Below are 13,550 nucleotides of genomic sequence, written 5' to 3'. Positions count from 1 at the left end.
GTTAAAGAAGAGTCAATCCCGACATGTGAGTGTGTTTATTATACCTAGGAAGGGGTTTATTTGAACTTGTAGCTAACATTGGTTGGATTAGGGTAGGGTAGTTTGCCAAGTTATTTTTGATAAGGATGGGGAAAACAACCACCTCTTTGCTTAGAGCCAATTGGACTAAGCTCAACCACATCTTCAGTGTGGGTGTGGGTAGCTTTCTAGTGCTATAGGATGCAATTTTATAGAAAGGGAGGCATTAAATCTTTGTTTTTGTTTTCTCATTTTTTGGATTTAAATCATTTAGTACAATACTTAACCAAATTGGCCAGCCAAATATAATAAAATTAGCTTTAAATCTAATTTGGCCACTCAATTGTACCCAAAAAAAGGGGAAAAAAAATCCTATAGGTCATTATACTTTTTGGGCCAGATTATTTTAGGGCATTGAAAGTTGGGGTTTTGGTGGTTTGCTTTGCTAGCGGGGAATAAAATAGGAAAGCCAAGGAACTACCCACCAATAGTGGACCCCGACCCGACCCACACTGCTATCCAATTTGAACTTTTAATTGCTAGTAATTCCTGCAAAGCTGAGCTGGCCCATGGCCACCCCATCAACATTATGTTAAGTTTATGAACACATTCAAATTATTTTCGATTAAATCGCCAACATTGAGCACAACACCAGAAGACGTTGATTCCGCTCATTTTTTCACAAGGTGATAACTTTCTCATTTCTTTTTCCTTTTCCGATATGCAGTTGCATTGTTTGTAAAGTTGTCTCCTCCTTTTCAATTTTCCTTTTGCCCCCCTCTTTTTTTTTTTTTTGATTTTTGATACCAAATTCATCATATTAATCTGGGTTCTGCCGTTTCTATTTTTTTTTTCATTTTTCGGTTTTTTTAGTTTGTGTAATATATTATTAAGTCTAAAACGCTTGATTTAATTGAGAAATTTCAATGCTTTTTTTTTTTGAGTCCTGACATTTACGTTGTAAAGCTATCCTATTTCACTTATCTATTTTATGCAGGTTTTTTTTTTTTTTATTTTACTTACAGGAAAAGTTTATGCTTGGGTTATAAGAAGAGTTGATTGATATTATTAGAAATGTCAAGTAGCTCAAAGAGTGAAGGAGACAACTCTATTAATGTTGAAGAACTCTTAGAGATTGAAACAAGATGCAGAGAGGTAGATTCTTTTCCTTCTTGCAATGACTAATAAAATTTGTCTTTCAAGTTTCAGGATTCTCCAATAACCCTTTTTCTTGTTTCAACATCTTTGTAAATGTTGTGTAAGTTTTTATGTATTTTCTATTGTTTCTGTAATTTTCAACCTTTAGATGAACAGCTTAGTGCAGTGGCTTGCACAGCTTGAACTGTCCTCTTTTTCTTTTCTTTCAGTTAATGTTAGAGAATGAAGCTTCATTTAGTTACTTTGTTGTTTTATGGAAAAAAAAATATGTATGAAAGTTTTTACCCTTCAAATATTTGAGCTTTTGAAGGTTGTTTGGTGTTTTATTTATTCATCCTTTCAGTGTATTTGTACTTATGATGATGTTTTTAATTTGTTATCAATCATGAATTCTTTTTATCTATTTGTGTTGAATATTGTATTGTTTACTTATCTTTCTATATGCAGTTACGGAAAGAAAAAGAGATGTTGAAAGAATCACAATCTCAGGGCTTTGAACTAATCAGGGTAATTTCTGTATGCCCTGTTGGTTATTCTGTCATCTGGAACATGCTATCTGAAATGTTCATAATCTTTCATCATTTTTTTTTTTAAAGAAATTAAATCTCTGGTATGTATTTATTAAGCGTAAACGAACAGTCTCTGGGTATGCTGAAGTCTGCAATTGCTATCTATACAGATCTTTACTAATAATTTCTTGCCTCTAGATTTTCCATCTTGTTTAATAACATGATCAAATTTTGACCTGCAAGCCTGCTGCTAAAGTAACTGCCAGGGTCAGTAAATTTTCCTTCTTTTTAGTCCTTGACCATCATAGAAGATTTATAAACAAACACCCTGAAGACAGTAGGTTTGACATTAATAAGGGTCTCCATTATTTTAGTACGGATTGAATTATGGAAGTTGAGAAAAATGACGGGAAAAATTCTGCTGCACCTTTGAATATTTCAATGTTCAAACCTGAACCAAAAAAGGTAGCAATTAAGGTTTGAATATTTTGACCTTCAGTACAGTCTAATTGTAACTTGGTTCAGTGCAGAGTCTAGAAATACATGTGAAGTCATTATCAGAAGCTCGTGTCCAAGACAAAAAACATATTAAGAAATTGGAAGGAGAGCTGAAGAACTGTTCTCAAGAAATAGGTAATGGTTCTATTTTCTTCACAGTATTGCTAAGGGTTGCTTTTACTTATTTTATGTAATGGCCTTTCCTTTTACATGAAAGTAGGTTATTCGCTTCTGTTAATAACTCCCATTCTACATACTGTTATGGTGTTTGTAAAATACAGATTTCTCTTTGCACTTTAAATATGCGAGTAAGTTCTTCTCATTTTAATTTTCCAGCTAAGCTTACACGAATTGGATTTGTATTTGAAAAAAATATTATTATAAGAACTAAAACTGTCACCAATCCTTTATTTTTAATCATTTCTTTGTTTTTCTAGAATTTGGTTGGGATAATTGTTTTCATTCCTTCCGTTATAAAAGGGTTATTACAATACTGCATTGCTGTGTCTTGTACTGGGTTACATTAGCCTTTTACTACAGGCAGGGCAGGTTAAAAGATTTGTTTTTCTCTGAATACACATTTGCTTATGTTTTTCTTTCTTTATCTTCCCATGAACATAATCACATTTTTTTCCCTCAATATTTTACCGTATGATAGCAAATTAGTATATGGTATTAAAATCGATTCCCCTCTAATCTTTGGACCATGTATTGAATACTTAGTCTAACCTTTGTGGCACTGATTGAATAATTGTCTGTATCCTGCCTTCTATGCTTGTCTTGAGTATAAATTACTGTTTCTATGGTCTGAACCTTATGGTGGCATTCTTCAGATTACTTGCAGGATCAACTAAGTGCAAGGAATGAAGAGGTCAACTTTCTAACTGAGCATGTACACGACCTTGAGATCAAATTAGCAGACAAGGGAAATTTACAGGAGAAGGTGGACCGGTTGATAGGAGAGTTGAACAGCTCCAACTCTGATCGCTTGTCACTAATGCAGGAAATAGAGAACAAAGAAGAAGAGTTGCAACAGTCAGCTTTATGCATAGAGAAATTGGAGGAGTCAGTTTCATCCATGGCACTGGAGTCCCAGTGTGAAATAGAGAGCATGAAGCTTGATATAACCGCCTTGGAGCAGGTGTGCCTTGAAGCTAAGAAAACTGAGGAAGAAAAGTCCAGGATGAATATTTTAATTGAAGAGCTTGAGGTTCAGCTTCAGAATGCACTAAAAATTATTGAAGGGCTAGATGATGAAAATAAAGAGCTAAGAGGAAAGCTTATTACATCTGAAAAGAATGCTAAGATATTCTGTCAGAAGATCAAGGAGTGGCTGAAAAGCAAGGACAGATCACAGCTCAATATGCATTCTGTCTTGGGTGAACAAGAAAGCATGATGACAATATCAAAAGATATAAGGTTCGTTGCAACCTAAAATTTGTTATATATTTCCTAAGTTACACGGCTATCCTGTCTGATCAAAAACGTTGTTTGACTGTGTGATAATGCAGGGAAACAAAAGAAGCTTTTATTCAGCACTTGAACATTTTATATATGCTTTTTTGTTAAGCCTATTCGGCATATTCTTGATAAAAGATTTGTTTTCTAAAAGTGTCTGGTTGTTCTAAATCATTTAGCAATATAGGATTGATAGACTAATGAATATAATCTTTTTGAGGTGGGCTCAGATCTTGTTGAAGTAGTTCTGTGCATAAAATGCTTTATTTAGTTTTGTCTCTTAAAATTGATAGGTAATACCTTACAATACTGGTCTACATCTCTTTGGTACCTACTAAAGATCTGGTAATTTTTTATGAATTCCTCTAATTCTTTGTAACATTTTTGTAATGCTGTTGAAGTGGCTGCAAAGAACTCTTCAGCGCGCTCCTTTCTGAAGTGGCATTACTACTGGAATCTGATGCTGATTCGAAGGAGCAGTATGAAAGCATGTCACATCAGATAAATGAATATGAACTCCTGGTGAAGCAACTTAAGGTACAAATTATGTCCTTAAGAGAACTTGCAGTTACCCTTTATAGTGTTGTGGGAGGGGGACAAGGTGAAATATGAGTTTAGTCTGCTCCATTTGTGTCCTCTCTAGTTTTTGAGATTTCACTGCTAAGTTAAATATAGTTGATCTGAAAATGGTTATTAGGATGAACTGAGAGAGCAAAAGTTGAAAGCAAAGGAAGAAGCAGAGGATTTAGCACAAGAAATGGCTGAGCTGAGGTACCGGATGATGGGCTTGCTTGAAGAAGAGTGCAAGCGCCGTGCTTGCATTGAGCAAGCATCTTTACAGAGAATAGCTGAGTTGGAGGCACAGGTAACACTCTTATGTTAGGCAACTTTTTGTCCCTGAGTAATGTATTTTACTTGGATTCTGATGTTTTACCTTCCTTTTTTGGTCAAGATTCAAAAAGAGCCTAAAAAATCAGATGCTGTTGTTAGGCATCTCCATGAATCATAAGGATTGGCTGCAGTTAGGATTTTTGATGTCCATTAGTTAAAAACTGAGTCAAAGGTTGGTACCTTTTCGAAATCTTTTTCTTTGTTTTCTGTAGATTGCCCTTAGGCTTTTTGTTTTATTTTCTTGTTCCAATGTCTTAGATGAATGTAAATGCAAATGCTAATATTCTTGTACTCACCTACTTTCTTACACCTCGGTTGCTGTTTTAGATATTTTCCATGTAGATAACCTATTCCCCATGCATGCTTCTCTATAGTTACTTTTCCCTGGTGCTTTATTTAATGTAACTGTCAATAGAATTATAGTATTACGTATTTGATTTCTGGACATTATCTGTGGCTTTATTTTTCAGGTCAAATCATGATAAAATCATTACATTTCACCATTCTAAGACAGCACTGCAAAAGTCATTTTAAACAAATGTGCTTCATGCATTTATTCACTGGTGTTTATTCAGTTTGGTGCTTAGTGCCACCAAATGTTCACCCAATTTGCAGGGTAATTAGCACAACATTTGAAACTATATAGTAGCCATGGATGGACTGAGAATCAAGGCCACTAGTGTTGTCATACACCATCACGCTCTTTTCAGTTGCCGTGTCAAGATTATGGTTGTTTCAATTGACAAGCATAATAATTTAGTTGTCTCCTAAGTTTGCTGGTTTACTTGTGTTCTTTTACCAGTTTTTTGTCATAACTACTAATTATTTTGTGCTGGGTTTTGGTTGCATTACGACAGAAACTACTGCCAATGGTTAACCTCAGGGAAGATGTGTATGATTTGCATTGACCAGGGCTCTCGGAAAGATGGCAGTACGAGGCAGCCAAATATCCCAAGGTAGAAATACTATTGTTTGGTGTGTGTGTTTTCAAGTGGTGTGCAATTATGCAGTAGTTTATTGTTTGGTGCAGCTGGTCTGGGAGGTTCTGAAGCTTTTGGATTCGCGTGGTCTTCTTCATTTTTCTTGTACAAATTTCTGTGATGAAAAGTTGTCAGTTTTACAATACATATAGAGAGAAAACATTGCATCCGGATCTGGGTAAAAGGATGGTGGACATGATAGAGTTTCTCTCCCCCTTGTAAGATCAAGCACTGATTGTGTCCAGGGTCTAATAGTGCAGCAGATTATCTGATTGAACAGTGTGTTGAAATTGGTTATCAATGGGAAAAAAGATAAGAGTCTGGACTCTATATTTCCGTTTAAAAACATCAATGTTGAACACATTTGCACTTTGGTCATAGGAGCAAAGATGATTGTTGTGCTTTGGATTAGGGGAATTATAATAAATTTGAATTCAGCTCTTAAGAGAAGAGAAAAGGCTTTACCATCTCAGCCGCTTTCTTTTGTTGGGAGTAATGTCATATTTATCAAGTTACCTAAAACTATTTGAACGCAATCCATGGAATGAGCCAAGTTATATGGTAATTTCTTCAAAGTGAAGGGAGTGCCAAATAGTTCAAAACTTCACATACTTGTCTTTCCTAGAAGTTTCGCCAATTTTGTTTTGGTCACCAATCTCTTGATGGAGTTTTGTTGGATGAATGGATAGTTTCAGTCTTGGACTTTTCCCAAATCTTCCATCAGCATGTAATGGGGTTATTATTGGATAGTTATATTTTTTAAACTTGGTCTTTTATGTTAATTGATGTGATTACTATGTTCAAAATAATACATTCAAATAGATATGGATTTGGTTACAATGTAATAGGATAGAGTGCTTTTCAAAAATCATGTTTTTTTTTTTTTCTAAATAATTGAATAAATTATACCCTATACATCTTTTCTTATACATACATAGATAATACTTGTATTGTTTAAATAAATCCGGTTAACGGGTATTTATAAAAAAATTTAATTTTTTTATAAATATAAATTTCTTCTATCATATGTTCATCTTACATATACCCATAAAAATATTTTTTTTTTCAATTAATATATTAATATTAATTTAAATTTTTTAAATAAATAATACATATATTTACTATCAAACAAAATGTTGGAATATGATTGTTTTGTTGATCCGAATGAATGAATATCATGTAAACAAATTTATGTTGGAAATTGTTGCTAGAGATTATACCCTAATTCCAAGAAGAAATAGAAAATCCAAGGATGACCTTGTCAAGGTCAATAGCTTGATTTTCTGGAATCATAAAAGGGAAAAAGAAAACCCCACTTGTGAATTCCTTACATATGCTAGGAAGAACCCGTCAAGCTTCATATCCGGAGCTTACCATAAAAGTCATTCATTACTTAACCATATGATTATATCACACTTTTTGTTGAGTTGCCATTTGGATTAAAACTTAGGTGGTATGACCAAAATTCAATTCAAGTAGGGGAAAAAAACAAAAAAAAAAAAAGATAAAAGATTGGTTGTCCCTAGTTACAAAAGAAGAGAGCAACAGATTTTAATTTTAATCTATTATTAAGCCAAGATCTAATTAATCGATCTATTATTGCATTTATTTTTAATTAATATATAGGTTAGATCGAGTTTGAGGGCATTGTTAATCTAAACATTATTCTAAACTATATGGTTTGGCGTGCAGTTAATGCGCATCATTTCAGTTGCTATCAAACCCATAACTCGGAAAAGGATGTTCTCTTTTTTCTTTTTCTTGATATATTCAATTAGAGATTTATTTTTACCAAAAATAAAAAAATTAATTTTCTCGATATATATTTTTGGTATGTTATTATTTTCTAATTAATCTTAAATTTTCAACAAAATTCACATCATTGTTTTCAATCAATCGAATAAATATGGTTTATATGAGTTATGATTAAATAGTTCTAATAAATATATTATTACGATTTCAAAATTTGAATTTAAAAATTTTATATTTGATTTTTAATATATATATATTATAAAATAATAGTTAATAAATTTTAAAGTGGAAATAGCGGCCTGAATAGAGTGGGATTGTTTAATTAAGGGAAATTAGCATCATCAAAGTGCGAGTAGTTCTGGTCAAAAAGGTGCGCGTATCGTAATTCATAAACTCCATGTTTGAATTGTTCAACAAAAATCAAAGATTTTTTTATTTTTGAAAGAAGTCATTTTCAAAAAGTCAAATAAAAGTATTATAACTATTTATTTTTTTAAAAAGAAAATATTCGAAATTCTCGAAAAGGCAAAAACATGATGCAGCGAGGAGAGGGAAAAAGGTTTTGTTATTATTATTATTTTCAAAAATTTAAATGGCAATATCTATATTTAATTAAAAATCATAATTACGCTTCGCCCACTTCCTTACCAATTTCCACTTTGATTCAAGACTTCCTCTTTAGAGTCTCCAGACGCGTTTCCTGCGTCTCCCTCTCTCTCTCTCTCTCTTTAAAAGTTGAAGATCCTCATTATCGAATTTCGACCAACATTTCCAAAACTTTTCTCTTGATTTTGTTTGTTGTTAAATTTTGAAAGATTTATCTCTGCATTTCCATTTCTCCAGGTACTCCCTACCGTTCTATCTTTTCTTCTTTCTTCCTTTTTCGCCTTCATTTCTGCATATGGGTTGTTTCAGTTTTCTTGCTCCTTGTTGTGGACAGAAATCGATCTTTCTGGTTAACCAAACAACACCCCTTTTTTCTTGTATTATATGAATGATTTTGGTCCTTTTTATGTCATTTTGCTCTTTGAAATTTTAGAGCAGCCTCGATTGATATCTTGATGGGTTCTTCTCGAGTCTTACCTTTGATGTTTGCTTCACGGCTTTCTTCCTTGTTTCTATGTTTGGTTGCCTGCCGTGAAAACTTAGGGAATCTTATGCTTTTTTCTGTTTTCTGGGTATTCTAGAAAGTGTCGAAAAATCTAAAGTCAACCTACTTTGTTTAGTCTTTGATGATAAACTTCGTATTTTAACATCTCTTCTTCCAGTCATGGGTATTGTTGTTTCTGATTGCGTTTCTTTATACGTGATTGCTGATCTGGTTTTCTTGCTTTTGGCCTTTTGAATTCCTTTTTAAGTCCCCCCTTTTCCCACCTAGAATATTTTCAAAAGGAAGAGTATGAAGGAGACTGTTCAATCGAGTTCCCTTTTTTGTTTTTTTTGAATAAAAGGTTTTACATATTCAATTTCATTATCTTTCTGATTTTTTCACCTTTGCTGCTAGAAATCGATGCGTATGTTGTCTACTCACAGAATTCGTTGGATTTCTGCCTTTCATCTCTATTTTTCTTTGCACCACGATCTAATAAGTGAATGTTGATTGCTTTGCAGATTGAATATAATTTCTTCCTGTCTCCTGCCTGATCAAGCAGTGTATTTTTACTCATTAAAAGAATGTTAGGTTTTAAGAAATCTCCATTGAAGACTGCTAAGCATAATTCAGTTGATCCTGGGCGTGTTGTTCCTTCTCGCTCCAACCCTTTTGATTCTGATGACGAGTTGGACAATAAGCAAACCCTTAAACCTTCCAGAAGGACTTCTTCTGAGCCTACGCTGAATCCTCCTAACTTTGGCACAAATCCTTTTGATGATGATGAACAGAAAGTGAACTCTTCTTCTTCTTCATATTGGCAAGCTTCAGCAACTCGCGACAAGTATAAGAATGATTTCCGTGACTCTGGAGGACTAGAGAACCAATCAGTGCAAGAATTGGAGAACTATGCTGTCTACAAGGCTGAGGAGACTACAAAGACTGTCAATAACTGTGTGAAGATTGCAGAAGAAATGAGGGAGGGTGCCACCAACACTTTGATCACCTTACATCAGCAGGGTGAGCAAATTACCAGGACCCACAATGTGGCTGCTGGCATTGATCACGACCTCAGTCGGGTATGTCTTTCATTTTGGAAAAGCAAAACCTTCTGCTAAATGATGGAAGAATAGCCATAAAAGACAAAAACATGAAAAATTTTTATGATGACCTTTCTTACAGTTTATATTTTTATAATTAAGTGGATATTTGCATTTGTTCATGTTGCTAGCATGATGATCAAAAGGAGTCACCTAAACTTAAATCGTTAATGAGTTTTCAGTTTACGTTTCTATGGGATTGAACAGATAGTTACCCCTGAACATCACAATCATGGTATGAAGTGTTGATGCCATCATGTTCTGAAACTTTAGAACCCCAAAATGCTCCATTCCTCATCCAATAGACTACTTCGTAAGATTCCTACTTGAGACATATAAGATCATTTCCCTAACCTACTTACAGCTTTATAAAAGCTTCTTTCTTGCTTGATCTGTCACTGTCAATGTCTTTGATCTGGTGTTAGCCATTAGACCATCAACCTGGACAAGGCAAGGGTCATCTTGGCCGCCTGCTTGTGTTATGTAACTCAAGATTTTTGCCTCTTCTGATAGTTTGTATAGGGGAAATCCTTGATCAAACGTGGGAAGGAAACTAGTCTTTACTAAGGTAGCGATGTTAATAGTTTAACTAGAAACAAAGTAATTGTATTTTGGTGGAATTGCCACTTTTGAAGAAAGATGAAGAGTTGAATTTCAGAATTCATATCTTTCGTGCTCCATGAAAATTGCTCCTTTATGCATGTTCATCTTTCTTATCATTCATCTCTGATCCCTCATCATTCATGCCTTCCTATGTGTTGAAATACTGTTTTCTTTAAATTAAAAAAATCTTTCACTTTATTGTTCCATAGTATCTCTTATCAGATGCTTCTATGACTTTCCAATGGCATAAATTTAGAGCCTAAGTGCTGAAAGTAAATATCATTGTTGATTGAAAGTGATACACATGACTTGATTGAATGACTGTTAACTATCAATTTGTTCTTTTCTTGATCTTGAAAATTTTAATAAACTTGTACTTTTCCTCTTGTGGATTGATCTTATGAAATTAAAGAGTCTCTTAATCATAGTTTCTTTCTGATTTCAGGGTGAGAAGCTTTTGGGAAGTCTTGGAGGCATGTTCTCTAGAACTTGGAAGCCAAAGAAGACTCGCCCAATAGTTGGCCCTGTTATAACAAGAGGTTATTTTTCTTTCCGTGAATTATCTCTTCTTTTTCCTCCCATTTTATAGAAAATATGAAAGTTTGATTTCCTGTATAAGATTGAAGGCTGGTGGTGACTTCGAAATTATTTCTGCATCTATGTCTGTTTTGTTGCATATTTTCTGAACATTATGTGTAATCTACTTGGTCTTCAGATGTATCACCTAAGCGAAGTGGTGGCCACTTGGAACAGAAAGAGAAGCTGGGATTGAATCCTGTTCGTAGGGGACACTCGAAATCTCAAACACCACCCCCGGAACCCACAAATGCATTTCAGAAAGTTGAGGTATGTGTTGTTGTGCCTATTTTTTTTAATATAAATATAACTTTTTTTTTCTTAAAAAAAATATTTAAACAACTAGTATATGAGATAAAGGCATAATACAATGCACTAATCTAAGCTTTTAATGAGAATATGCAATTTATTTCATTATATGGGATTGTGAAACAGGTTGAAAAGGCAAAGCAGGATGATGCCCTCTCTGATTTAAGTGATCTACTGGGAGAGCTTAAGGATATGGCCGTTGATATGGGGTCTGAAATTGAGAGGTTAGTTTCTTGTTGATTTTCTTAAATGATATTGCGGTTTTTTTTTTCTTTGGTTCAGTCGAATAACATGCTGGACTTCATTTAATCTTTTGCCCTTGTTTTTACGTTGCTAAAAGGAAGTGAGCAACTTGATTTGTCGATTTTCTATTTTGGTGTATTTTGCCTGCATTTTTGGTTATTTAAGTACATCTCACATTAACACTACACTTAACACTTATTGCAGGCAAAATAAAGGTCTGAATGGTCTCCAAGATGATGTGGATGAGCTAAATTTCCGTGTGAAAGGTGCAAATCAACGTGCTCGTCGATTACTTGGAAAGTAAATTTCAAGTCTCAAAGATTTTGCTTATGCTGCCAGCCTTCCCTGCCCTTCTATTTCGCTGTTCTGCCCTGTCATAGTGATTCCGTGCACATACAAATTTGGATTAGACATCTTTATTCATATCTGTTGATATACAGTGAAACTCTTGACTATTTGTATCAATTTTCCTCCTCTTACCATGCATGGATGTGTTCATTATTAAGACCTTTTTGGCCTTTGTATGCTTTCCTCTTATGAGGCATATGGCTTTTTCTATCTGCCATTGTCGGCACTAGTGCCATGCCATTTCCAAAACCAATTTTGTGATGTGTAAAATAAAAGGATGATTTTTGCGCAAGACAAACAGCAAAGCTTCAGGAATGACTCAATAGAACTGGAATGATGAGAATTACCGTCGAATCTCATAATGGTATCACCATAGATGTTATATAACAAGGTAATACGGTCTGTTAAAAGTCATGATGAACTTGGTTACGTGGCATATGGCTTGACGACCTATCTAACATTTAATGCATTCAACAACATCATATGAACAAGGGCATGTCCCTGGATTTAGAAGCAAGAGATCATGCATGCTCTTCAAATATTTGTTAGATCTTTCCCGTCAGTGGCAGAATCCACTGGAGACATTTGAGTATGAAATTCTCGCGAAGAAACTAACTAATTCAACCAAAAAAATTCCCTCATTTCTTCTCATCTTAGAAGGGGAGGGGGGAGGGTGTCTAAAGGAAATTACCATCCACAATGAAAAGCATTATTAGACATTGATGAAGGGCAAAATCCTAGGCACCAACAAACCCCCAACATTCATAGGGTAGAAACAATGAAATGTTAAAATTCACTGCAAGCCATAACAAATCAAGTGACTAATGAGAGCCAAAACTCTGATGGGACTAATGGGGAGTCCCATTTTCTGGCAATACAACAAATGTCATGTGTGAAATATCTCTCAAAGGCACAAGGAAATTACACAACTTCAATGAGCAGGCCAATGGCACAACTCATCTCCAGACAATAAAAACCAACCTTGCTTGAGATTTATTAAGCAGGCAGTGATCAGAAAATTCCTGTATTATATAATCCTTATTCTAAGCATACTGCCAGAAAGAGGGGCATAACTGCATGTAGCTACTCCAAAGGAATAACAGTACTATAGTAGGATTTACTTCAATAACATATAACTACAACAAGAGTTAAACTCAAGAAACAAACATAATAATTACTAAGACTGAGTTGTCCACCATAATTCCTGGGATGCCAAACTTCTGAAAAGTATACACAGCGATGATCATATTTATAATATAGCTAAAAAACTCTACAAACTTCATGGATCTAAGCATCTAAGATTGTCTTTGGGATGCTTAAATCTGCTCACTTTCACACTCATCACCCACTGCTAATATGGAACATGACAAAGATTGTCCAAGACGATTATTCTGCAATTACACTCAAAACTGGCTAGTCATACCAATAAATGATTTCAAACTCACCCAGATCTCTTCATTGACCATGAAAACTCATTAATCCCAATAAAAGTTCCACTACAGCAATTCATTCCCAAAAATAATTGCTTGCAATTGTTACTCCAAAAGTAACCAGAACCTTTATCAAAGGCATGATAAAAGGCCATTAGGTAAGCCAGGATATGCTGTTGGACATGCTTCTCAAAACCTTGACTATCTAATGTCTAGTGACTTCCTTTAAGTAGCACACCCTGAATCCTAGGGGTGATTAAATGATTTTGATAACTTTGAATACTTGATATTAGGGATTGATATCAACATGTCTCGAAAACTACTTCAGCTTTTACCCGAAGGAGGGGAAACAAGGAAAAGATCGAAGCTTGTTATCAAAAACATTTGCATTTCATAACAACATAATTGCCAACAACTCAATGCCTGCAAAAGCCATCTAATTCAACTTTTAACTCAAAATATCATAATTTAAATCTCTAATATCAGTCTTTTGCCTAAGTTCTCAAAAAGCCACAACTAATATGTGTAATTAACATTTACTTACATATCTAACATTCAAAACATGCTTTTGACATACTCGATATCTA

General features: G+C 34.3%; 2 protein-coding genes across 4 annotated transcripts; both read left to right on the top strand.

Annotated features, from left to right (window-relative positions):
• Positions 527-6,119, top strand: LOC18604785 (myosin-2 heavy chain, non muscle). 3 transcript variants are annotated; one of them, XM_018116687.1, is made up of 10 exons: positions 527-704; positions 1,044-1,173; positions 1,624-1,683; positions 2,216-2,318; positions 3,017-3,602; positions 4,043-4,178; positions 4,339-4,506; positions 4,594-4,704; positions 5,390-5,488; positions 5,563-6,119. In XM_018116687.1, the coding sequence occupies exons 2-8, from the start codon at positions 1,093-1,095 to the stop codon at positions 4,648-4,650; spliced, it is 1,191 nt and encodes a 396-aa protein (XP_017972176.1). In that variant the 5' UTR covers positions 527-704; positions 1,044-1,092; the 3' UTR covers positions 4,651-4,704; positions 5,390-5,488; positions 5,563-6,119. The 3 variants fall into 3 exon arrangements, with proteins under 3 accessions (XP_017972176.1, XP_017972177.1, XP_017972175.1); XM_018116686.1 differs by lacking the exon at positions 527-704 and having other exon boundaries at positions 888-1,173; XM_018116688.1 differs by lacking the exons at positions 527-704; positions 4,594-4,704; positions 5,390-5,488; positions 5,563-6,119 and having other exon boundaries at positions 884-1,173; positions 4,317-4,412.
• LOC18604784 (SNAP25 homologous protein SNAP33) lies at positions 7,910-11,831 on the top strand. Its single transcript, XM_007037431.2, has 6 exons — positions 7,910-8,107; positions 8,876-9,433; positions 10,503-10,596; positions 10,773-10,903; positions 11,069-11,166; positions 11,390-11,831. The coding sequence occupies exons 2-6, from the start codon at positions 8,939-8,941 to the stop codon at positions 11,487-11,489; spliced, it is 918 nt and encodes a 305-aa protein (XP_007037493.2). The 5' UTR covers positions 7,910-8,107; positions 8,876-8,938; the 3' UTR covers positions 11,490-11,831.

This window comes from Theobroma cacao, chromosome 3 (assembly GCF_000208745.1).
Source record: "Theobroma cacao cultivar B97-61/B2 chromosome 3, Criollo_cocoa_genome_V2, whole genome shotgun sequence".
Taxonomy (NCBI): domain Eukaryota; kingdom Viridiplantae; phylum Streptophyta; class Magnoliopsida; order Malvales; family Malvaceae; genus Theobroma; species Theobroma cacao.
Note: the sequence above shows the minus strand (reverse complement) of the source record. Positions and strands in the feature narration are given on the sequence as shown.